Here is a 24,162-nt window from a genome sequence, read left to right as displayed (position 1 = left end):
GAAATAACTGTCTTGACATTTCCTCATCAAGATCTAGAAGTTCATCAGAACTTATCCTTTTACCAGCAGCAGAACTTATTCTTTTCCCAGTATCAGAACTTGTTTTGTGACTAGCTTATCTTGATGTAAACCTTCTACCTTGACTATGACCACTACCCATTCCAGAGGTTCCTTGGTCATCTTTTCCATCATCCTTTCCTTGCAGTGTCTTGTTGGTTTTGCATTTGGACTTAATTACCTTCTCCCCTTTTTTGGCATCAACAGGTAATAAAAGAGAGATAAGTAGTTCCACTGAGGTCTGGATTTCAGTAAGTTGCGATTGCTGAGAAGCTTGATTTGTCAGAATTTGATCAATCTGAGCTTGTTGCTTCTCTTGAGTTTTCTCAATATAAGCAACCCTGTCAATGGTAGGTTGGAAGAACTTTTTCTTATCAATTTTCCAAACTTGTTCCTGTTTGATAAAGTTCTCCTGAATCTTGTGTAGCTCTGCATGAGTATTGGAATGAAGACCTTGTAGATTTTTAGTACTCAATGCAGTGACTCTAAGCTGGGTTTTAAAATCATCAGAATTTAACATTTCATCTGCTTTAGTCAAGTGCTCAGCAAGATGTAAAGCATTTGGAACACATGAAACTGAGTTCCATTCCTTAGTCCACTCCTGACCTGCAGGAGTTTCACTCCAAGGTACTGGTGCATCCCTGATAACAAACTCCTTTACCAGTTTAGACTTAGGAAGACTCGGTGGAGGAGTATGTCCTGAAGGACCTGCTTCATCAGCATCTACAGTTGTAGCAGCTTCACCAGTATCTCCAACATTTGCAGCATCAGAACTTAAAGAATCAGTATCTTCTGATAAGACAACAGTGTGAGTAGCAATGGAGGTTTCAGCATCCTCTAATTGCTGATCTGATACTAAGTTCGGATCAACAGCCATATCCTGATGCTCACCTAAAATCTGATCATCAGCATCTTGATGCAGAGAAGGTGTTGTTGATAACTCTGGAGTTTGAACAGCATCAATAACAGGTGTTGTAGAAGTATTATTTGCTGTTGGAGCTTCTAAGAAAAGTATTTCAGGCACAACCAGGTTCTGAATATCAATTTCAGCACTTGTGCCTGGATCAACAAGAGACACAGATGGTGAGTTAGCCTTGTCAGATACAGCTTCCTGAGATGGAGTTGATGGAGAAGAAGTGACTGGAGCAAATTCCTTGTCTTGTGAGAACAGAGATTCCTGATCCCCTTCCTTAGCTGCTTCCTCCTCATAATCTGAAACTGGCCTTTGTGACCTCTATTTCTTGTACTTCCTTGTTGATTTGGATTCCTTGGGAATTTCAGAAACTATCATACGTCTAAGCTTCTTGAGAAGCCTAGAACCCCCAATTGCAGAATCCTTCTGAGAAGTTGTTTTCTCAGCTTCAACCACCACAGGTTCTGAAGAAGGAATCTGTTCCTCAGAATCTGATTCATCTCTCAAAGTAAATCTCCTCCTCTTTTGAGGTGTTTGAGGAACAGTCCTTGTTCTCTTTGGCTTAGAGGATGTAGGCTTCACAGTAGGTGCTGAAGAAGAAGGTTGAGCAGTCTGTGAAGTGGAGAGATAGGATTTGAGATAAGTTCTGAGGGTAGGTTGAGTAGAATGAGAGGTAGGTACTGAGGTTGATGGATTTTGGTTATGGTGAGTTGGTTGAACATTTGAGTAAACAGATTTGTAAGTAGCAGGATCAACATTTACTAGAATCTGTTTCACAGACTGAGGAATCTGTAATTGTCTCACCATTGATTTCTTTGTGTCAGCATTTATCAGGTCGTTAAAGTACCTTTTTGCAACCTTAAAATGTGGGGTTTGAGTGCTGACTAACTGGGGTTCAGCAGTACAATACGTATAAATAAGTTGACAGAATCGAGCAAAATAAACGACATCTCGATCCTCTGTCATCCTATCCCCAATAAAACTAATTATTCCAGTTGCAAAGTCAAAATGAGTTTGATGGATAATAGCATACCCTATGTGCTAACTCAGAATTGGGATAGCATCAAAATTTGAACATTTGTTCCCAAAAGCTTTGGTGATGCAATCAAAGAAGAAACTCCATTCTCTTCTGATATTAGCCCGTTTCAACTGTCCAAGTTTCGTCAGACTCTTTTCATATCCCAATTCAGCCATTAACTCCCGAAGGGCTGAGTCCTCTGGAACTGAGAAAGTACAATCCTCGGGAAGATGTAAAGCCCTGCGTACTGTACCAGGAGTGACTACAAAAGATGAATCACCCACTTGGAAGATAATACTGGGAGTTCCACGGTTACCACCATCATCAAAAATGCCAGTCCTCCAGAACCTCAGAACTTGTTGACTTGAAAATAATTCAGGCTGAGTTAAGGCGTACCCAACCTCACTATGTGCAAGAAGATCTTGCACAAAGTGCAATTCAGATGGAGCTTCAGCATGATCAAGAATTGCAGCATAGTTGTTTGGAACAAACTTTGCTCCATCAATGAATAAATCCTTTGGTGCCATGTGAAAAAAAAAATTGAGAATTAAGTATGCCTGATAGGTGTTTGATATAATATCTGTATGAAAACAACGGAAATAGTAAAGTGAAGGAGAGTAAAAGTAAGAAGAGAGATAAAAGATGAAGAAATTAAAAAGATTAAAGAAATCTTCTCTCTGCTGTACTTATACAAAAAAATATTACCGTTGGACACCTGTCAGACATGCAGTAATAACGGATAGTTACTGGGCTCGAGAAAATAGTAATCATTACTTACCCATTTTCCGAGTTTCAAGGAAAAAACTGTTCCATTTATCAAGGGAAACAATTCAAATTTTAACCCGTTATCACTGATTGAATTATTTGTCACTGCAACATTAATATTCTGAAAATAAATCATGTTAAAAATGACCGAGATAATTTCGATGAATAAGTGCTGACAGAGAATCAGAACTTAAATAAAAACAAAATTTAAATGGTCATCAGAATATCAATCAGGATTTATCAACACAAGATAAAATAACTTAGAGACAAAATCTTGAAGTAAAAATAATTTTCATTAATATATCAAGTCAATACATTTATGAAATGGAAATTACATCAATACAAGATTTTCCCTAAGCTTCTAACCCTAACATCAATAGCTTTAGTCCTAGCTAAGAAGCCTGACAAAGTTGAGGATGAAGAAGAACAGGAAGAAGATGAGATTAAGTCATCTTCCTCTTCCTATCTTCGACGAACAAGATGGCGAGTCGTATGATTCGCTCTTGCTGACGGATAGCTTCTCGCCTTTCCTCCTCCAATCGCTCCAGATGGCGATGGTAATCCATATAGAAAAATAGAAGGTGAGTTAGCACCTCCTGTGGGACAGAATCCCAGATCTCCTCAAGAATGGCTGTTACATGCCACTCCTGCTGCCAATCGGCACAACTTAGCTCCATTGTGAAGGTTTGGTTGTTCAAAAACATGTTGTATCGAACCATTGTGTTTTTGATAGAAGAAGGAGGATAAGTGTGTGAGAAGAATGTGATGGAAAGACTGATGTGAAGTGGTTGCTTATATAGGCAAGAGAATGCCAAGAGACGCAAGGATATTTAATGCTGACAGGTAGAATTAATTCTACCTCATCTCCCTAGACTTTGAAAAAGAATAACAGTCATTGGAAAGAGGAAGCATGGTCTAGACCGCACAAAACACAAGAAACAGTGGTCTGTTCAAGTACAAATACCATTAATCCTAATCACAGTGACTATTAATCTTCCACTTCAACATATTCGAGTACAAACTGAGACTGTTATCAAATTTTATTCAAAGATAAGCCAAGTAAAGGATTAGACTGAGAAATCAGAACTTAAACCTATACCAGAACTTAACAGTCATCAGAACATAATTTCTTAACTCGAAAAAGGAATGCCTATCTTAGTAAATACTCATACAAGTTCTGAGTTATGGACGTCAGTACTTAATCATCAGAACGTGTAACTTAGAACTTGTCCTCAGAATTTGTGCAATAATGACACATTGACTGTTTTATCTAAAATAACATAGACCACCACAGAAATTTTCATCATTCAGATGGAGTGATTAGTGTGTGCATTAAGCTAAAAACAGACAAAGAGTAAAGTCTGATTCACTGCAGTACATCTTAGAAATAAGGCATAACTAAAATTTTGCTAAAGATCTGTCATTGTCGTGAAACCGACTGAAGAATGAGTTTATGCTTGAGTCCACCTCAACTGTTTTGTGCTAATTTTATGCATCTTTTGAAATTCTATTTTACAGTGGCTTCTCAGTGTAAGTGAGTCACGACTGTTTATCAGAATTTATGCTATTTTCAGAGTATTTCTCCAGTAATCATAGAGTGTGAAAAATCACCAAGAAAATATTTTGCTTTTCTGATGCATATTTACTTAATACCAGCAATGCACTTGGGTCGTCCCTTCCATATTTTTACTCTAGATCTCAAAGGAGTACCTGATTTTAATCTTTGATCTTTTCGCTTTTGCTTTTGATAAGAGAGGTCTATCAGCACTTAGTACATTCAGCAGTTTTACTAGTATCAGAACTTAACAGATGAGTAGCATTATTCTAATTTGTGACTTAGTAATAAGATATACAAAGTGAACTTAACTAAGCTCAGTTATCAGAATTTGCTAGTGTCATACGATTTCCACTTAAATAATTACTTCTTCCATGGAATCATTTGTTTATTGAAGACTACTAGGTCAGTATCTAGCACAGTTATCCTCATAGGATTGAATAGGTACTAGAACAGACATATTACTTATCAGAGTTTAGAAACATATATCAGACAACAGTCAGTACTTAAAGACATTTATCAATTAAGCACAGAATACACAATGAGATGAATTCTGTAAATACTGAGCATAAAGTCTGATGATACAGAACAAGTCTAAGCAGATTTAGAGAAGGAACCTGAAACCATTCCAAGTTCATTTACCAATCTTGTAAAAGTAGCTTCACATAATGGTTTTGTGAAGATATCTGCCAACTGTTGATCTGTGGGAACAAAATGCAATTCCACTGTACCTTCATCCACATGTTCCCTGATGAAGTGGTACCTGATGCTGATGTGCTTTGTCATTGAGTGTTGAACTGGATTACCTGTCATAGCAATAGCACTTTGATTATCACAGTAAATAGGGATTTTGAAATATGTTAACCCATAATCCAGTAACTGATTCTTCATCCAAAGAATCTGTGCACAACAGCTTCCTGCAGCAATATACTCTGCTTCTGTAGTTGATGTGGAAATTGACTTTTGTTTCTTGCTGTACCAAGAAACCAATCTGCCTCCAAGAAATTGGCAGCTTCCAGTTGTGCTTTTCCTGTCAATTTTGCAACCTGCAAAATCTGCATCTGAGTAACCTATTAGTTTAAAATCTGATTCTCTAGGATACCATAATCCCAGAGCAGCTGTTCCTTTAAGATACTTAAAGATTCTTTTTACAGCTGTTAAGTGAGGTTCTCTTGGATCTGCTTGAAATCTTGCACAAAGACATGTAGCATACATGATATCAGGTCTACTAGCAGTTAGATAGAGTAGAGAGCCAATCATACCTCTGTAGTCAGTAATATCTACTGATTTACCGGTATCCTTATCCAGTTTTGTTGCAGTGGCCATTGGAGTGGATGCACTTGAACAATCTTGCATTCCAAATTTCTTTAGCAAGTTTCTGGTGTACTTGGTTTGACAAATAAAAGTGCCTTCCTCATTCTGCTTGACTTGAAGGCCCAGAAAGTAGCTAAGTTCCCCCATCATACTCATCTGATATCTTGACTGCATAAGTTTGGCAAACTTCTTGCAAAGTTTGTCATTTGTAGATCCAAAAATGATATCATCAACATAAATCTGGACCAGAAGTAAGTCCTTTCCATGGTTGAGGTAGAACAGTGTTTTGTCTATTGTCCCTCTGTTGAATCCACTTTCCAGAAGAAACTGAGCTAAAGTCTCATACCATGCTCTAGGAGCTTGCTTAAGTCCATAAAGTGCTTTATCAAGTCTGTAGACATAATCTGGATGTTTGGTATCTACAATACCTGGAGGTTGTTCAACATATACCTCTTCCTCCAATTCTCCATTGAGAAAAGCACTTTTCACATCCATTTGAAAGACAGTAAACTTTTTGTGAGCAGCATAAGCCAAAAATATCCTTATGGCTTCTAACCTAGCAACTGGTGCAAATGTTTCATCATAATCAATTCCCTCCTGTTGAGAATATCCTTTTGCAACTAGCCTTGCCTTATTCCTTGTAATTATGCCATCACTGTCAGTTTTGTTTCTGAATACCCACTTTGTACCAACAACAGATCTATTCTTTGGTCTTGGTACTAGGGTCCAGACTTTGTTTCTTTCAAATTCATTCAACTCTTCCTGCATTGCTTGCACCCAATCAGCATCTTGAAGAGCTTCTTCCACTTTCTTTGGCTCAGTCTGAGAGAGAAAAGAATTATAAAGACACTCATTTGAAGTACCTGTTCTAGTTCTGACACCTGCATCAGGATTTCCAATTATCAAATCAGGTGTATGTGATTTTGTCCACTTCCTTGCAGATGGAAGGTTTTCTCTAGAACTGGATGCTCCCCCATGATCCATGCTATCTTCATTTTCATTTTCTGATGCTCCCCCTGAAACTATGCTTTCTGAGTTGGATTCTTCAGTATTTAGATTTTCAGTATTATCAGAACTTGGCTTATCAGAACTTGACGAATCAGAACTTGAAGAGCCAGATGCATGTTCGAATGTTTCTTGAGATGTGGTAGGATTTTGAGTATGCTCCCCCTGCATAGGGGCATCGTCATTTAACGTAGTCACCACAGTTTCAATAACATCAGAGTTTAATCCATCAGAGTTTGCAGTATCAGGACTTAGACTGTCAGGATTTTCAGTATCAGAATATGAGTCTTCATTTTCAAATCTCAGCTGATCATGGTCAACGAAATCTTTAAGACTAGTGATCTTCTTGTCATCAAAAGAGACATTGATAGATTCCATGACCACTTTTGTTCTCAAATTATAGACTCTGAAGGCTTTTGTGGAAAGTGGATATCCAACAAAGATTCCTTCATCAGCTTTTAGATTAAACTTTGATAGCTGTTCAGGATGAGTCTTGAGAACAAAACACTTGCATCCAAATACATGAAAATATTTCAGATTTGGCTTCTTTTTCTTCACCATCTCATATGGTGTTTTTCCATGCTTGTTAATGAGTGTTGCATTTTGAGTAAAACAAGCAGTCTGCACAGCTTCAGCCCAGAAATAGGTTGGAAGCTTTGCTTCTTCAAGCATTGTACGTGCAGCTTCAACGAGAGTTCTATTCTTCCTTTCAACAACTCCATTTTGCTGTGAAGTTCCAGGAGCAGAAAATTCCTGCTTTATTCCATGGCTTTTGCAGAACTCTTCCATTATCAAATTCTTGAATTCAGTGCCATTATCACTCCTTAAAATTTTCACAGAATCTGTGACCATTTTATCCAGCTGTTTGACATGATCAATCAAGATAGATGCAGTTTCACTTTTTGTGTGCAAGAAATACACCCATGTGTATCTGGTGAACTCATCCACTATGACCAACGCATACTTCTTCTTTGCAATAGACATGACATTTACTGGACCAAATAGATCAACATGTATAAGATGATAAGGCTCAAGAATTGATGATTCAGTCTTGCTCTTGAAAGAAGATTTTCTTTGTTTGGCTTTCTAACATGAATCATAAAGACCATCAGGAGCAAATACTGTGTTTGGCAATCCTCTCACAAGATCTTTCTTGACCAGTTCATTTATATTGTTGAAATTTAAATGAGAGAGTTTCTTATGCCAATTCCAGCTTTCTTCAATTGATGCTCTACTTAACAGACAGATTGCAGAGCCATCAGTACTTGTTGAAAGCTTAGCTTCATAAATGTTACCATGTCTGTATCCTTTCAGAACAACTTTGCCTTTAGATTTACTCACAACTTCACAGTGTTCTTCAAAGAAATCAACATGATAACCTCTGTCACAGATTTGACTTATACTCAGTAGGTTGTGTTTAAGTCCTGAGACCAGAGCTACTTCTTTAATGATGACATTCCCAAGATTGATATTGCCATATCCCAATATTTTTCCAATGTTGCCATCTCCATAAGAAACACTTGGGCCAGCTTTCTCCACAAAGTCTGATAGCAGGGCCTTATTTCCAATCATATGACCTGAACATTCACTGTCCAGAACTAGAATATTTTTCCTGTTGCCCTGCAATCACAAAGACCACTAATTATTAGTTTTAAGGACCCAGACTTGCTTGGATCCTTTGGCCTTATTAAGTTTGTTAACATTTGCAGCGGATTTAGCATCAGAGTTTATGTTAACATTTTTCTTATCAGAATTTACATTATCAGACTTTGAATCAGAATTTACACTATAAGGAACAATGGAAATTTTCTTCAAAGAAGGTTTTATTTGATAATAATCATAGTACAAACTATGATATTCCTTACAAGTATAAATGGAATGCCATAAACTACCACAATGAAAACAAGGATTTTGTGGTTTGTATCTAACTGACTGACTCTTAACTCCTGATTTTGAAGGTAAGGAGTTAATATTCTTATTTTTCCTGCAAAAAGAAGCCAGATGGTTAGAACTTCCACAGTTATGACATATTTTCCTAGGAGCATCAGGAACAGGTTTATAATTATTGCTTTTATTCACACCTTCCTTTCCATTCCTATTTTTCCTAGGTGATTTTACCTTGTTTGCATTCTTGACATCTTTCAGCTTATGCTTAAGCTGCTTCTTTGTCATTAAGCCTATGTTTACTTCAGCTGTCTTTTCCTGTTTTAGTTTGTCAGAAGTTAATTCCTCTTTAACTTCTGATTTCTCATTATCAGACTTTACAGTTACAAACTTAACAGGTTTTAACTTTGGCTTTTGCTTAACAACAGGCTTAATTTCTTCAGTTCCTTTGTCATTCTTATTCTCTCCATAACCTAAGCCCTCTTTCCAATTTTCACTACTTAGCAAATTTTGAGTTGTTCTACCAGAGTTAGTCCAAGTCCTGATTATCTCTCTTTTCTTTTCTAACTCAGTTTTTAGAGATTCATTCATTTTTAGCACTTCATCCCTAACATAAAAAGCATCATCTCTATCCTTCTGAGTTTGATGGAATATAACTAACTCTTTTTCTAAGAAATCATTTCTTTTCTTAAAAGCAAGATTTTCAGAAGTTAATCTTTCACATGTTAAGGTTTGATCTCTATAACTAACAAACATGGTTTTAAGATATCTTCTCAACTCATTAATATCATCAGTATGAAAAGCATAAGTAGTCTGAGGTACCTTTGTTTCAGCAGCTTCAGAACTGCTCTCAACACTTTCTTTATCAGCATTTGCCATCAATGCATAGTTCTCCTCACTTTCAGAGTCTGAAGTGTCTGTCCAACTTTTCTGCTTTGTGACAAGAGCCTTGCCTCTGTCACCCTTTACCTTCTTGCAGTCAGGAGATATGTGGCCTTTCTCACCACAGTTATAGCATTTAACATTGGTGTAATCTCCTCTGTCAGACTTTCCTCCTCTGCCTTCAGATCTTCTGAAATTCTTCTTATCAGAACTTATGCTTTTTCTGAAAAACTTCTTTCCCTTCCTGAACTTCCTGTATGCAATCTTGGTGATTCCTTTCACCATAAGAGCACACAGCTTCATCATCTCCTCATCAGCATCGGTCTCAGGCAAGCTTTCAGTATCTGAGTCATCATCACTCTCATAACTTGATGTCTCAGTATCAGACTTTATGAAAAGAGCTTTACCCTTGTCTTTCTTTGAGGAAGCTGCCTTGGGGAATTCTTCTTCAGCCTTAAGAGCGACTGTCCTTGACTTTCCTCCTTTCCTCTTGCTTCTTTGTTCTATCTCCAGCTCATGAGTCTTGAGCATTCCATAGATTTCGTCAAGAGTTGTTTCATCAAGATTGTAGTTGTCTCTTATTGTCGTTGCCTTCAAATCCCAGCATTCAGGAAGAGCTAACAGGAACTTAAGGTTTGAATCTTCAAGATCATACTCTTTATCAACCAATGACAAATCATTCAAAAGTTTGACAAATCTATCATATAAATCATTCAATGACTCATTAGTCTTTGAGTCAAAGTGTTCATACTCTTGAGTGAGTATTGTCTTCCTGTTCTTCTTAATTGTGTCAGTTCCCTGACACCTTGTTTCCAGAGCATCCCATATCTCCTTAGCAGTCTTGCAGTTGATTACCCTGTTTGACATTACATTATCAATGGCACTATGCAGTAAGTGTCGTACCTTAGCATCCTTAGCAATTGATGCTATGTCTTCAGCAGTATAATCACTCTTCTCCTTTGGTACGGTCATTGCTGCTTCACCTGCAACTGCAACAGCGAGTTTGGTTGGTTTGTGAGGACCTTCCTTGATTCTATCCAGGTATTCTGGATCTGTTGCTTCCAGGAACATGGTCATCCTTACCTTCCATATGGGATATTCAGATGGTCTCAGTATGGGGACTCTGATGGTCTCATACCGACTCTGAATTAGTGTCTTTGGTGGTTCCTCAGTTGTGGTAGGCTTAGTTGGAGTTTCTGTGTCCGACATGATTGTGTTTGGATCTTTAACTGTATGTAAGTTAACAGATAGGCTCTGATACCAATTGTTAGGTCACACACACACTGTAGAGGGGGTGAATACAGTGTATAGTACACTCAAATCGAACTTAAAGGTCTTAAGTAACAGAAAACAAACTTTATTGAAACAATAAACTCTGTTACAGTATGGAACTGTTACCTCTCAGTGATGAACAAATATCACGAGAGCTGCTAGGGTTATATAGAATAATAACTTCGATAATGATAACACTTATAGTGTAAACCCTATGCCTGTGTTTATATACTACACAGTTACAAGATAATCACTAATTGATATGGAATATAATTCTGCTTCCTAAAATATATCAATCAGATATCTTTTCTTCCAAGTATTCCATTCTTCACAGAATTCCTTCTTCATGCATATCTCTTCTTATGTTTATCTCGATCTTCTTTCCTTTAATCAGTTACTGTCCTTATCTGATTGTCCTTCAGCACTTAAGTTCTGATATCTATCTTCTGATGATTATCTCCTGATAATATAAGTACTGATATCCTTAAGTCCTGACTTCCAGTATAAGTACTGATCAACAGTTAAGTACTGATTTATCTTGTTCACGTAAGATCTGAAAACTAAACATAAAACATATTAGCCATGACATTATCAAATATATCTAACATTTTAGTTATTCAAAATCAAAAATAAATAATGTTATATATCAACTAAACTATTAATAAATTGCTAACTACTATACAGAGTCTTCTTATTCTCCTTAATTACGAAATCTCTTATTATCCTAAACTACGACTAAGTATATGACTAAGTATATCCTGCTAAAATACAAACATTTTTTTTTCTAATTATATTATTAATTCTATTATCAATTTATAATATATGTTTATTTAAATATATTAAAACTTAAAATTATTATATAATTAAATAAATAAAATTTTAAAAATATATAATTATTAAAAAAAACCCATACATATATAATACGGATTTTAAGCTAATAAAAATTAATGAGCGACTAACAGAGAACAACATATTAACACTTCGTCCATGTAACGACATTCTGATCGAAAAGATGCGCGTGCGTGTTATTAAACTCATGCTAGCTAGTTTAAAAAATGAGACATTTAGCTTAGACATGTAAAAATAAGACTCGTTCTATTGACATTCTAGGCACTAAAAACATCTCCGATAATTTCTTAATTTATTGTTTAAGTTTAATATAAAATATTTGAACTTAGTAACTTAAAACATCAATAACTATTCTCAACTGCAACAACATCCCCTGTATTTATTGATTATATAATATTTTATTATTAAAAATTAACATTATTATATAAAATGAAGAAAGATAAAGTTTTTTTTCCAAATATATATTATAAAATAAAAATTAGACAGAGGTTAGCTAAATATAAGAAATTGGAAGAAGGTCTTACTGAATCTTAGTGATTTAAAGAATTATTAGGATACAGTTGGATTAGTTTTTTTCTGTATTCCTTGTAATGCTAAAGCGAATTGACATCACATGCACTTTGAGTTTACCCTTTTCCTTTTTAAATTAGGCGTTTTCTTTAATTTTTAGACGTATTTTAAGATAAATTGACCGTACATCTTCTCTAATTATTTTTTTAAAAATTTTATTTTTGTGACTAAAAAATTATTGAAATTTTAATTATAAAAATAAAATTTTAAAAATAATTAAAGAAGATATGACACCTTAAAATAGGGGTAAAAGTTAAGACACAACTAATTTGGAAGGGAGGTCTTCCAACAACCTCATTCGGACTCAAAGCTTAATTCAGCAGTACACACTACACAGTACACCTTCCCAACTTCTTAATCTGTGAGTTGCTTCTTCCTTTAAAGGCTTCGTAAAATTGTCTAAAACCTAATCTTCAATCTTTCAAAACTCAGTAGCAGTTTATATGTCTCGGCCAAGACACCTAGGCAATCCAAGACACTGTACCTTAGAAATTACTACCTATACTAAAGAGTTTTGAATTCCGACAGTAAGCCGTTGATAGTAACCTAATCTAAGGTTTTTGTGAAAGCTGATCGGTTTTTTAGTACAAAGAGAATACACAACAATATTGTCTAATTGGGACCTATTGCAAGTTTTCTTGCCTTTGAATATGTTATCATCAATTTTTCCTTAAGCCTTGAAGGTGGATATATTGGAGAATTTATTTTTGTTTATGTCAATAATTTTATTTTATCTAACTTTCAAACTCAACTGCAATTCATTTCTCGGACACCTAGGACACTTTAGGAAAAATTGCAGTTTGGAGTCTAAATTCCAATTTAATGGTAGTTGATATGATGGCCTAAGTTTAGGTTTGTATGAGAGCTCAGTTGTCCTAGTCTGAAGCGAATACACATTACTACAGTTTGATCATCTTTCTGGTTTACATGAGATTATAATAAGGTATTACAATCTTATGGAAATTAATAATGAAAAAGGAGATTTTAAAATCAGATTTCATGGATTAATAGTCCATTATATTCAATTTAATTTAGAAAGAGCGACATATATAAAAGTCCGAGATAAACCCCCTGAAACAAACATGACTATTGAAACTGTATTTTTTAACTAATTATGTTTAGTTTTCTAGCCAATTACCGGGCTGCTTATTTTGGTGGGTGTCAACCTTCATTTTCTTCGATAATATATATAGGTATCTGCACAGTGATGCATTTAAATTAGACTTCCACTTTTTCCTATGTCTACCCCATTTTAGCAATTTTTTTGACTTTTCAGTTTTCACATTTTTTGAAATGTGTAGCACCAATTTAAATTTATAATTTTGAAATTAAATTATTATTTTAAATACAAACATAGATCTTAGCTATAACCTGATAATTTCTTCAAAAAAATTCACACCTTAATAATAAAATTGTATTTATTTAATATTGACAATGTTTTTACATATGTACATATAATTATGTGTGTGTGTTCACTAAATTAAAATAATAATTATTACAACTTACAAATTAAAGGAATATGTTTTATGAGCTTTTTGAGTTACTGTAAGAGACAGAAGATACGTTTCATTAGCTCTTTATTCACACACTAAAGAATATAACAGACTAGTAGTACGAATTGGATAAAGAAAACAAATAGTAGTACGATCTAGCTAATTGGAGGGGGCAACAAGATGCGATGTGAACGAACATTATTTTAATTCAAGTATCCAGGGGGTTACAAATTTTAAATGCACTATAACAAAAACGACGGGTTTTTTATATTGCAAATTTTTTACTAATTATTTTCTACCGATTTTTAAGTCAAATGACCTTTTCCTACCGTAAATGAAGTTGGTAGAAAATACAAACTCGAGTTCGAGCTTTTTCACGGTCAAATAGCGGTTGACCTTATTTTTTTGGCAAGACTCGTTTATGTTCGCGAACAAATTTGTGTCCGGCTCATTAGTTAACAAGTTCGAGCTCAAACACAATTTTTGTTCGATAACAAAACTCGACTAGGCTCATTTCGTCGGAAAAAAAATAAAACTCGGTTTTGTTCGGTCAAAACTCGGCTCGGCTCGGCTCGGCTCGACTCGGTTCGTGAACAGCCCTATTTCCCACTGATATTGGTAAAAATGGATATAGGCAGACGCACTTTGCCACATAAAATTTGTCAACACATTTTAAACAATAAAAACTACAAGCATAAAATTTTCTACCGTGATCCGTCGTCGATTTTGTGTGCATCATTTCATACCGACATCGATAGGTAACATGTATGATAGGACCCACATGCCACGTTATAAATGCCAGCATATATAATAACATCAGAACAACATCGTTTTAGAGTCCAATTTTATAACAAAGCTAATGAAGTAATGATAAGACTGTCTTTAAATTTAGGGTCCAATTTTGTGAGTTTCTTCTTCTTTACAGAATTTTCGAGAGTTCATATAGTTGGGTATTATGCGAATGCATTTATGTGTATGTTTGGGTTGCACTCCATTCCTATTAAATGGAGTGAAAGTTATTTCAAATTTCTAACTTACTGTTTGGGTAAATAAGAAATCATATCTTGAAAGCTAAGGGGCTAGTACTTTCCCATATACTCAAGGGGCTAGTACTTTCCCATATACTTATTTCTCTTTCTTTCGATATAGATTAAAATACCCATATATATATATATGGGTTTTGGTCCACAACCCCGGGTGGTTGTAGTAACCACCTTCCGCATTGAAACATTGCGGCAGATACTGCCGCAATATTTCATTGCAAAGGCTGCAATAAAACATTGCTGCAGATGCTGCCGCATTGTTTCAATGCAACAATACACCCGCATTGTTTCATTGCAACAGCGCAATGAAACAATGAAGCAGTTATTTAATTTCTTAAATAACAAAAAAATATATTTTAATGATTTAATTTGTTTCCGATAATAACGGAGTTAAAAAGTATATAACTAATTTGAACAACAACTTGTTTCTATATTTACTAATTTAATCACTACTTCCCATTTATATTATCAATTGTATAATGAGTTAAGAATTTAAAATTTAATTAGATATATAATCGAAAAAATAATTAAAATATTAGTTTTAATGAAAAAAATAAAAATACGCAGATGATAACTGAAATGTTCAATGTTATGATGACGACACCTTTCGATCAATAAACAATCATACTTGTTTGCCTTGAACTTTTTTGAGTGAATTCTAATTAAATTATTTTAATTTAAATTTTAAATATTTCAAATTTATGTATAATAACACATTTGTACTGTATAATGAAGTTATACTGAATTAAAAAAAATTCTATACAATTTTTCCATTTTAAATAAATAAGAACAAAATAAAAAAAAATCCCCCCTCCCGCAATGTGTCAATGCGGGAGGTGTAAATCACAACCACAACATATTTAAAACACGCGGGCGGGTGGTTGAAGAGCCACCTGCCGCAATGACACAATGCGGTAGGTGGCCGAGTTATTCTAAGTTATTTTATATTTTTTATAGGCAAAGAAAATTCAATAAAATTTTATTTTTTTAGTTTTTCACATTTTTAATATGTGCATGATAATATAACAAGAAATTTTTATATAGTTTGTTACCAAGAAATTTTTAACATTTTAGAGGCTAAGTTATTTTATATTTTTTATAGGCAAAGAAAATTCGATAAAAATTCATTTTTTTAGTTTTTCACATTTTTAATTTTTAACATTATATTTGTTTATTATAAATTAAAAATTGATAAATTAAATTCGACAATACAAGAAAGATAAATATTAAATAATTTATTTTATTCAAATAGAAAAGGAGTACATTCAAATATTTTCTTAAACAAAATACATAATAACTTAAACATTTTATTCCGACGAGAATGATCAAGTTTTAACGGTGTTGGAAGAACCGCCTTTATCACCCTTATCGTCGTCCTTCTTCCTCTTCAACTTTTCCGCCTTCGCCTCATTTTCCTTTCTTTTCTTGCGCTCAAGCACCATTTGAATACGGCGGAGAGCTATTGCCATGTCTTCATCTTCTTCCGGCCCGTCATAAGCCACACCATCGATAATTACCTTGTTATTGTCCCAATCATAGTAGAAAACCATTTTTCGGAAAATAGAGAAGAGAATGTTGAAGAGAAAATGTAGAATGAAAAAAAATGAGATTACAAAAGCACTATTTATAGGCTGAAAACCGGAATTTTAAAACCCAAAAATTTAATTTAGGCACAAAAAAAAATGTTGCGGAAGCTGAGGGGTAAGACTATTGACTAATCTGCCGCATTGACCCAATGCGACAGGAACGACTGCAGCAATGAGTCAATGCGGAAAGTGATTCTGCAGCAATGAGCCAATGCGGTATGTCGGTCCAACCTTTGACCAGTCAACTTATAATAATAATGACACAAAAATTAAGTATGAATTCACAAAAAAGTATAAAATTATTAATATAAATTTTAAAAACAAAAATTAGGTATGAATTCACAAAAATTGATATTGATTTAATATTTGTACAAAAATTAAGTATGAATTCACAAAAAAGTATAAAATTAATAATATAAATTTTATTATTAAAATTGATAATTTGATTTTTTAACTAAAATAACATATATGACAATTTTTAAAAACATAAAACTCACAAAATATTGTAATCATAAAAATTCAGAAATACTATTTGAAAACAAATAATTTAATTTAGGCACAAAAAAAATGTCGCGGAAGCTGAGGGGTAAGACTGTTGACTAATCTGCCGCAATGACCCAATGCGGCAGGAACTACTGCATCAATGGGTCAATGCGAGAGTACTCCCGCATTGATTCATTGCGTCAGGAACTCGGCTATAATGACTCCAAAATCTGGTTGGTGGTTATATTTAATGGGTCACTCCAACAATGTTTCATTGCTGGAGACAATTTTGTTTGATTCAACATTTACTTCTTATTACTCATTTTACAATTTACAATATACTTTCAACAATTTCAAATTTACTTTCAATTTACTCATTCTTGAAGGTGATCTCAAAAGGTTAGTTTTCGATTGTTGATGGCTTCTTTTTTATTTAAAGCTTGTAGTTCCTCTTCTAGTGAAAATGATAATTACGATTATTATACCCCCGTCAGACGAAACCCCGTAGCTCGTCATAAGTTATTTGTTGATGAAGATACTGTAAATCTTGATAGTGATGATAATATGAATAATGTTGGTGGTGATAATATTGATGTTGATAATGTTAGTGTTCATAATGTTGATAATAACGTTGGTGGTAATAATGTTGGCGGTCATAATATTAATGATAACGTTGGTGGTGATAATGTTGGCGGTCATAATGTTTATGATAACGTTGGTGGTGATAATTTTGACGGTGAAAATGTTGATGATGTAAAAGATGAGAAAAATGTTGAGAAAAAGAATCATGGATTTAAGAATAGTAACGATGTTGTGCCTTATGTCGGCAAGATTTTCGATACATTGGATGATGCGGAAGCATTTTATAGGAATTATGGTCGAAAAGAGGGATTCGAGATAATAATTAGGAATACTCATAAGCGAACAAACACAAATGAACCATCATACCGTTTGTTTATTTGTCGAAAAGGTGGAAGGGTAGGAGCGACGCCGTTGGATTTTGGTAAAGGAAAACGAGTTAGAAAGGTAGTTCCACGAACGAATTGTGGTGCTCGAATGTGTGTCGTTCACTAAGTGAAGATGGACAAATGGCAAATTAGTTCGGTGGATTTAGAACACAATCATAATTTGGTGTCGCCGGAAAAAGTTCAATTTTTTCAAAGATCACTCAACATAGATCCTATGACGCGATCATTGATTGAGTTGTTTAACAAATCGGGAATTGAGACGGGCAAAGTAATGAAGTTTTTTAGCGAGACAAATGGGGGTGTTGAAAATCTTGGTTTTTCTAATCAAGACGTACGTAATGTCATACGTGATATTCGGCGCCGAGTGTTTGATTCGGGTGATGTGGAGTGTGGATTACTTTTGTTACGAGAACTACAAGAGAATAGTTTTGGTAATTTCTTTTATCGGGTGGATGTAGATGATGAGAATCGTGTACGCGGTTTGGTGTGGGTTGATCCTCGGTCCATGAACGTGTACAAGAATTTTGGTGATGTGGTTACGTTTGATTCAACTTACCGGACGAATAGGTATTGTATGCCTTTCATACCTATTACGGGCGTAAACCACCATTATCAAAATATACTATTTGGATTTGCACTTGTAAGGGATGAGACTGAGTCATCGTATAAGTGGGTTTTGAGGACATGGTTGGAAGCCGTCGACAATAAACCGCCTCGAACAATTATTATTGATCAAGACATTGCATTGGGAAATGCCATTGCCGAGGTCATGCCTATGCCAAAAACAAAGCATACGTATTGTACATGACATATAAGTAGTAAATTTCCCGAAAAGTTGTCTTATTTGTACATAAATTATCCGGATTTCAAGACAGAGTTTAATGCATATGTGTACAAGTCGTTGACACCTACAGAATTTGAAGGTAAATGAGAGCAATTAGTCGAGAAGTACGATCTTGAGGATCATGCTTGGTTAAATGACATGTATGCTATTAGAACTCAATGGATTGGTGCTTACACGAAGCAACATTTTTCCGCTGGCATGACTACAACTTCAAGAAACGAGTCTACAAATTCTTTTTTTGATGAATATGTGCAATCATCTACCGGTTTGAAGGAATTCATTGAGAACTCCCAAAAGGCTTTGGAGACACAATATCTGAAGGAGGTTAAAGCCGATTATGACAGTGAACAATTGAAAATAAGATTAGTTTTGCACTTATCCTTGGAAATGCATGCATCCGAAATCTACACGAAAGAAATGTTCAAACGGTTTCAAAAGGAGCTTATGAAAAGTACATGTTACATCGTGAACAGTGTCAAAAATAATGGAACTTATATGTCGAAACTGTATTTGGTTGAGAAGGCTACCATGCCGGAGAATTGCAGAAGAAAATATCGAGTGACGGTTTTCATGTATGAAAAAATTGAATGCTCGTGTAAGAAGTTTGAACATTCCAGGATGATTTGCAAACACATAATCCGTTATCTTGACAAAAAACAAAAAATCAAGATACCGCAAAGTCTCATCATGGGTAGGTGGACAATGAACAGCAACAAAATTGCGGGGCCTCTTCCATATGCTCCTCCCGGTATTGGTAATGATGGTGCATCACAACCATTAAGGTATGGTGCATTGTGCAAATCTTTTCAAGATTTAGCTGCTTCCGGTAGTTGTTCTGTTTCACGGTATAAATACTTAATGGGTGTGATTGATAGAGAGAAGAGATACTTGAAAGATACTTTTGCGGATGAAGAGCGTAGAGAAAGAACCCATGAGGCAAAAACTCAAGAGGACTACCAACATGATCCAATATTTGATCCTCCAACGTCGAAAACTAAAGGAAGGAAGAAAACAAAAAGATATAAAAGTGGAATTGAGACGACAACTTCAAAGATCAAGATCAAGCCTCGAAAGTATAATTATTGTGGGGCGGTCGGAGGAGAACATGATGCAAGAAACTGTCCCCTAAGGGAGGAGTATGATCGAAGAAATTTTTAGGTTTTAACCTAACAATTGTTGACAAGTAGTACATTAGTTCTTTTAACGTTATTTAAATTTACACATAATATTAATGTTGCATATTAATGTTATTTTTTAACAAAAATATTATCCAACTCTTATTATTAATATTAATATTGTTTAAAATATTTTCAACACCAAAACTCTTATTATCCAACTTAAAATATTGTAAGAGAATTGTGACAGAGCACCCAGCAATGAGACATTGCTAGAGGTCTCACTGCGGCAATGACTCATTGCTGGGTACTCTGCTCCACCCAAAACTCACTGCCTCTTTTTGTTAACAAAAGTGAGTTTAGTAATATTAATATTTTTAAAATATTTTCCAATACCAAAATTCTTAAAATATTTAAAATATGCAGTATTAATGTAAAAATTTGAAAAAAGTGATTTAATCAACAAAGTCAACTAGACATTAAATTAGTCAATGCGAACTAGTGACGGATAACTCGACGAATAATCCTTTTGATTATCGGACGGATGACTCTCCCGCAATAATTCAATGCTGAGGTCTTCCGCAATGATTATTCGACGGATGACTCTCCCACAATGATTCAATGCTGAGGTCTCCGACTGATGAGGATTTATATCACTCGACGGATAATCCTTTTGATTATCCGATGGATGACTCTCCCGCAATGATTCAATGCTGAGGTCTCCGACGAATGAGGATTTATATCACTCGACGGATAATCCTTTTGATTATCCGACGGATGACTCTCCCACAATGATTCAATGCTGAGGTCTCCGACGGATGAGGATTTATATCACTCGACGGATAATCCTTTTGATTACCCGAGACTCTCCCGTAATGATTCAATGCTGAGGTCTGTGACCAGTTTTCTGCAGAAAACTAACAAGCAACCTAGTGCTTGCCAGTTTTCTGCAGAAAACTGGTCACAAACCTTTATACTACTAACATCAACATTGCGGGTCTCTCCCGCAATGATTCAATGCCGAGGTCTGTGACCAGTTTTCTGCAGAAAACTGACAAGCAACCTAGTGCTTGCCAGTTTTCTGCAGAAAACTGGTCACAGACCTTTATACTGCTAACATCAACATTTCGGGTGATTTACATAGTTTAAGAAAAAAAACGGCATGGTTCCGTTTATTTTTATAACTTACCAACATTTTTCAACTTAAGAAAAAAATGTTTACTGGCTGCCTGTGTAGGTGAATCATGAGAATCAGAAGCAAACTCCTGCAATAACACGATAAGATAACGATCATACACATATTCACATTCAATATAGTAGACTGGATTTTGGAATGACTTAAATGAAACGCACCTCACGTGTACGTTTATGCGGTGAAGGAGGAGCACTTGGATCAATATGCATATCCTATGCACGTGAGGGTCTATCAAAACTGGGTCTACTGAATGCAGGACCCCTCCACGCAGTGTTGACTCAATCATAACGAATCAGAAACTCAGGAATGCACTCATAGAACCAGTCTGGGGGATCATGGCTGTGAATAGCATGCAATATCCTCATCCCACAGTCAAGCTACACAAATCATTTACTATTAATCATCTACCTAAACACCCTATAAAAATGCAACAATGAAATAAATGAATACAGGATTCAAATATTAATCTAAACTCTAAAACATACCGCATCAACCATGTCCTGCTGAGAGTACCAGTCACGCGGCACTATCTTGCGTGAATCAACACCCACAAAACGAGCAATCCTCAGCTTACTATGGGTCATATACTAGTACATATACTGGTCAATGCTCACGTACTGCCCCTCTCCAACGGGCTCTATCTGGCCATCAAGATAAGCATACTACTCATCCCGATACTGTCTCAGAGTAGTCATATGCTGGTCCCTCTGCCAATGAGATAACCTGTCCCTACACAGGGCAGACATATCAATAGGATCATCTGGAATATGCTGCAGCATACCGAACTGTCTCAAGACTCTGTCCGGCATGACATACTCGACAATCTCGAAGCAAATAAGTGGAATACGGCCGAGACTCATATACGAAGCATCCATCAGCTCGATATCATACTGCTCCTCAGAATAGTCCACCGCATCAAAGAATAACCGATAAGGCTCCCATGTCAGCCAACTCATCTCAAATAGGTCAAAATCCCCTCGGTACTGACCTATAAGCAAAACAATAAGGGAACATATGAAATTGGATAGTTCAAAAGCATGCAAATGTTTATTCGAAGGAGAGTTCAAATAGTAAATATGCAAAAAAGAAGAGTACCTGTATGGTGGTGAGGGTTCTCCCTCCGATCAGGGTTCGGCTCAGCCCATGCCAAAGCCCTCGGCCAAACAAGCTCCACCCCAGGTGCAATCTTAGGAGCACTAGGTAACAACCTCTCGTGTGCCCACAACATCAGTAGCATCGTGCATCCATTAAGTGTTGTTGCACTTTTATGAGCATCCTTGGTCAAACCTCTAAACAAATAGCTCAATACAGCAGCTCCCCATGCATACGATTTAATCCGAGGTGAATCCTGGATGAGTTGTAAGTATCTGCGATAAAGGAAATACAGAGTAAGTAAGAATACAGGGCAAAATAAGGGCATGATAATAAATGAGAATACAAGAATTATAGTGTCAAATTGAAAATAAATGAGAATACAGGGCTTCATATGCAAAATCAACAAAGAAGGACAAGTGAAGGACTAAGATGCTATAAACTAAAATTTAAAAACTGAAATGCAACAAATACAAGTAAATACCTCGGATGCACGGTATATCGACTCGATGAAGGAAACAATATGCCCCCAATGATGTATAAAAGATAAGCTCGTGTGTAAACCACAAGATCCTCTTCTAGCCCCCCCTCTGGTAGCTCCGCATATCGTTCCCTTAATTTGTAAAGCTTGACCCCGTCCCTATACATATCTTTACGCCCCACCTCATCCAATCTTGCATCCTGCCATTCCCTCATCCAATACGCATTCGGAGCGTCAAGCTCCCTATGAGTAACTGGACGACCCTTAACAGGGAGGCCCATAATCATGTATACATCCTCGAGGGTGATAGTCAACTCACCAAATGGAAAGTGAAAGGTGTTAGTCTCTGGCCTCCACCTTGCAATTGCATTCATACACAAACATCACAAACATTGCCAGTGACGATTCAAATAAATGAGAAAATTGATGCAATTGCAGTACCTTTCCACTAAGGCCGTTATCAAACGAATATCATTTTGAGGAACTGAACGATTGTTCGTGAAAGCCGAGAAACCCCATTGGCTCAGCAACTCACGCTGGGGATCCGAAAGTATCCACTGCTGATGATTAGCTGTGTACTGCCGTACATCCAGATTATCCCGCACACCTCCCGCCCATATGATAGTACTAATATGATCATCCTGCATCGTCAGGAATGATCCAACAATAGGCCCACACTCATTCTCCATAGTAACTGCAAAGTGCACAATAAAAAATACTATATAATCCCAACTTAAACACGAAACATTTATAGAACCATTATTTTCTATTTTAAGTCCTACCGAAAAATCGGCATGACTCATTCGTTTATAAGCTAGCCACAACCAATCAAATATTTTATGTGTGAGAGGAGTGCAGAGTAAATCACTTCGTGTACCCCACAAATTCAAAACAACAGTAAAACCATCAAATACACAGAAAACTCTTTAGCAATAAAAAAAACATAACTCGAAATTCAATAATAACAAATTCTCATCTACCCTTTTAGCAACCGACCAAGCATAAAATTGCAAACATATAAACACCCAAGAGATGAAATACAGTAAACAATAATCTTGATAATTATACCTAAAGAACAACCACATTCAACCTAATATAACATCATCTATCATAAAAACACATGAAATTAAAGCATTGAGAATTAAAGACCGGGGAAAAACAAAGGAAGCAGTATTCAAGCCCCTATTCCAGACAAATGATTCACTTATATCTAGGGCTCATTGCGGAAGCAGCAATGGGTCATTGCGGTAGTATGTAACTATGTGTATGTATACGTGTATGTATACGTGTGTGTAGATGATGAAAATCATACCTGAGTAGCTGAATCACCGGAGTAGATGTTGAAATCGCTCGAAATCGCCTGAAATCGCCGGAGTAGATGAGAATTAGGTTTTTGTTATTATGAAATTAGGGATTTCAGGAAGAAACGAGTTTAACCCGGGTCTCGTCTTCCACAATGACTCATTGCGGGGGTTGCAATGGGTCATTGCGGAGGCCGGGGTTATTCTGTAAATTCGGTTATTCTGTAATTTCGCGAATTTTAAGTAATAGTTTGTTAAAATAAAGAATTTATTAATAGAAATATATAAATACAAAATAAAAATATAACAACCAAATAATAAATATATTAGGAATTTATGCATCAATTAGAATTATTTATATATTTATTATCTATTATTTTACAATTATTTAAAAATAAAACTAAATTATTTGCAGCAATGAAGCATTGCGCAAGCCGCATTGAGTCAAAGCCGGTGAGCTCCCGCAATGTAACAATG

General features: G+C 35.6%; 2 protein-coding genes across 2 annotated transcripts; both read left to right on the top strand.

The window, feature by feature from the left end:
* The first annotated feature begins 17,769 nt into the window (after positions 1 to 17,769).
* Positions 17,770 to 18,465, top strand: LOC141664686 (protein FAR1-RELATED SEQUENCE 5-like). Its single transcript, XM_074470642.1, has one exon. It carries the CDS (start codon positions 17,770 to 17,772, stop codon positions 18,463 to 18,465), a length of 696 nt encoding a protein of 231 aa, XP_074326743.1.
* Positions 18,466 to 18,639: 174 nt separating this feature from the next.
* Positions 18,640 to 19,659, top strand: LOC141664685 (protein FAR1-RELATED SEQUENCE 5-like). Its single transcript, XM_074470641.1, has one exon. The coding sequence runs from the start codon at positions 18,640 to 18,642 to the stop codon at positions 19,657 to 19,659; it is 1,020 nt and encodes a 339-aa protein (XP_074326742.1).
* Positions 19,660 to 24,162: the final 4,503 nt, after the last annotated feature.

Source organism: Apium graveolens, chromosome 6, assembly GCF_009905375.1.
Source record: "Apium graveolens cultivar Ventura chromosome 6, ASM990537v1, whole genome shotgun sequence".
NCBI lineage: Eukaryota > Viridiplantae > Streptophyta > Magnoliopsida > Apiales > Apiaceae > Apium > Apium graveolens.
This window is presented reverse-complemented; position numbering and strand designations above follow the sequence as displayed.

Excerpts from the sequence above, each read along its gene's own strand:
- LOC141664686 (XM_074470642.1), top strand. The coding sequence starts at position 17,770 with ATGGACAAATGGCAAATTAGTTCGGTGGATTTAGAACACAATCATAAT.
- LOC141664685 (XM_074470641.1), top strand. The coding sequence starts at position 18,640 with ATGTATGCTATTAGAACTCAATGGATTGGTGCTTACACGAAGCAACAT.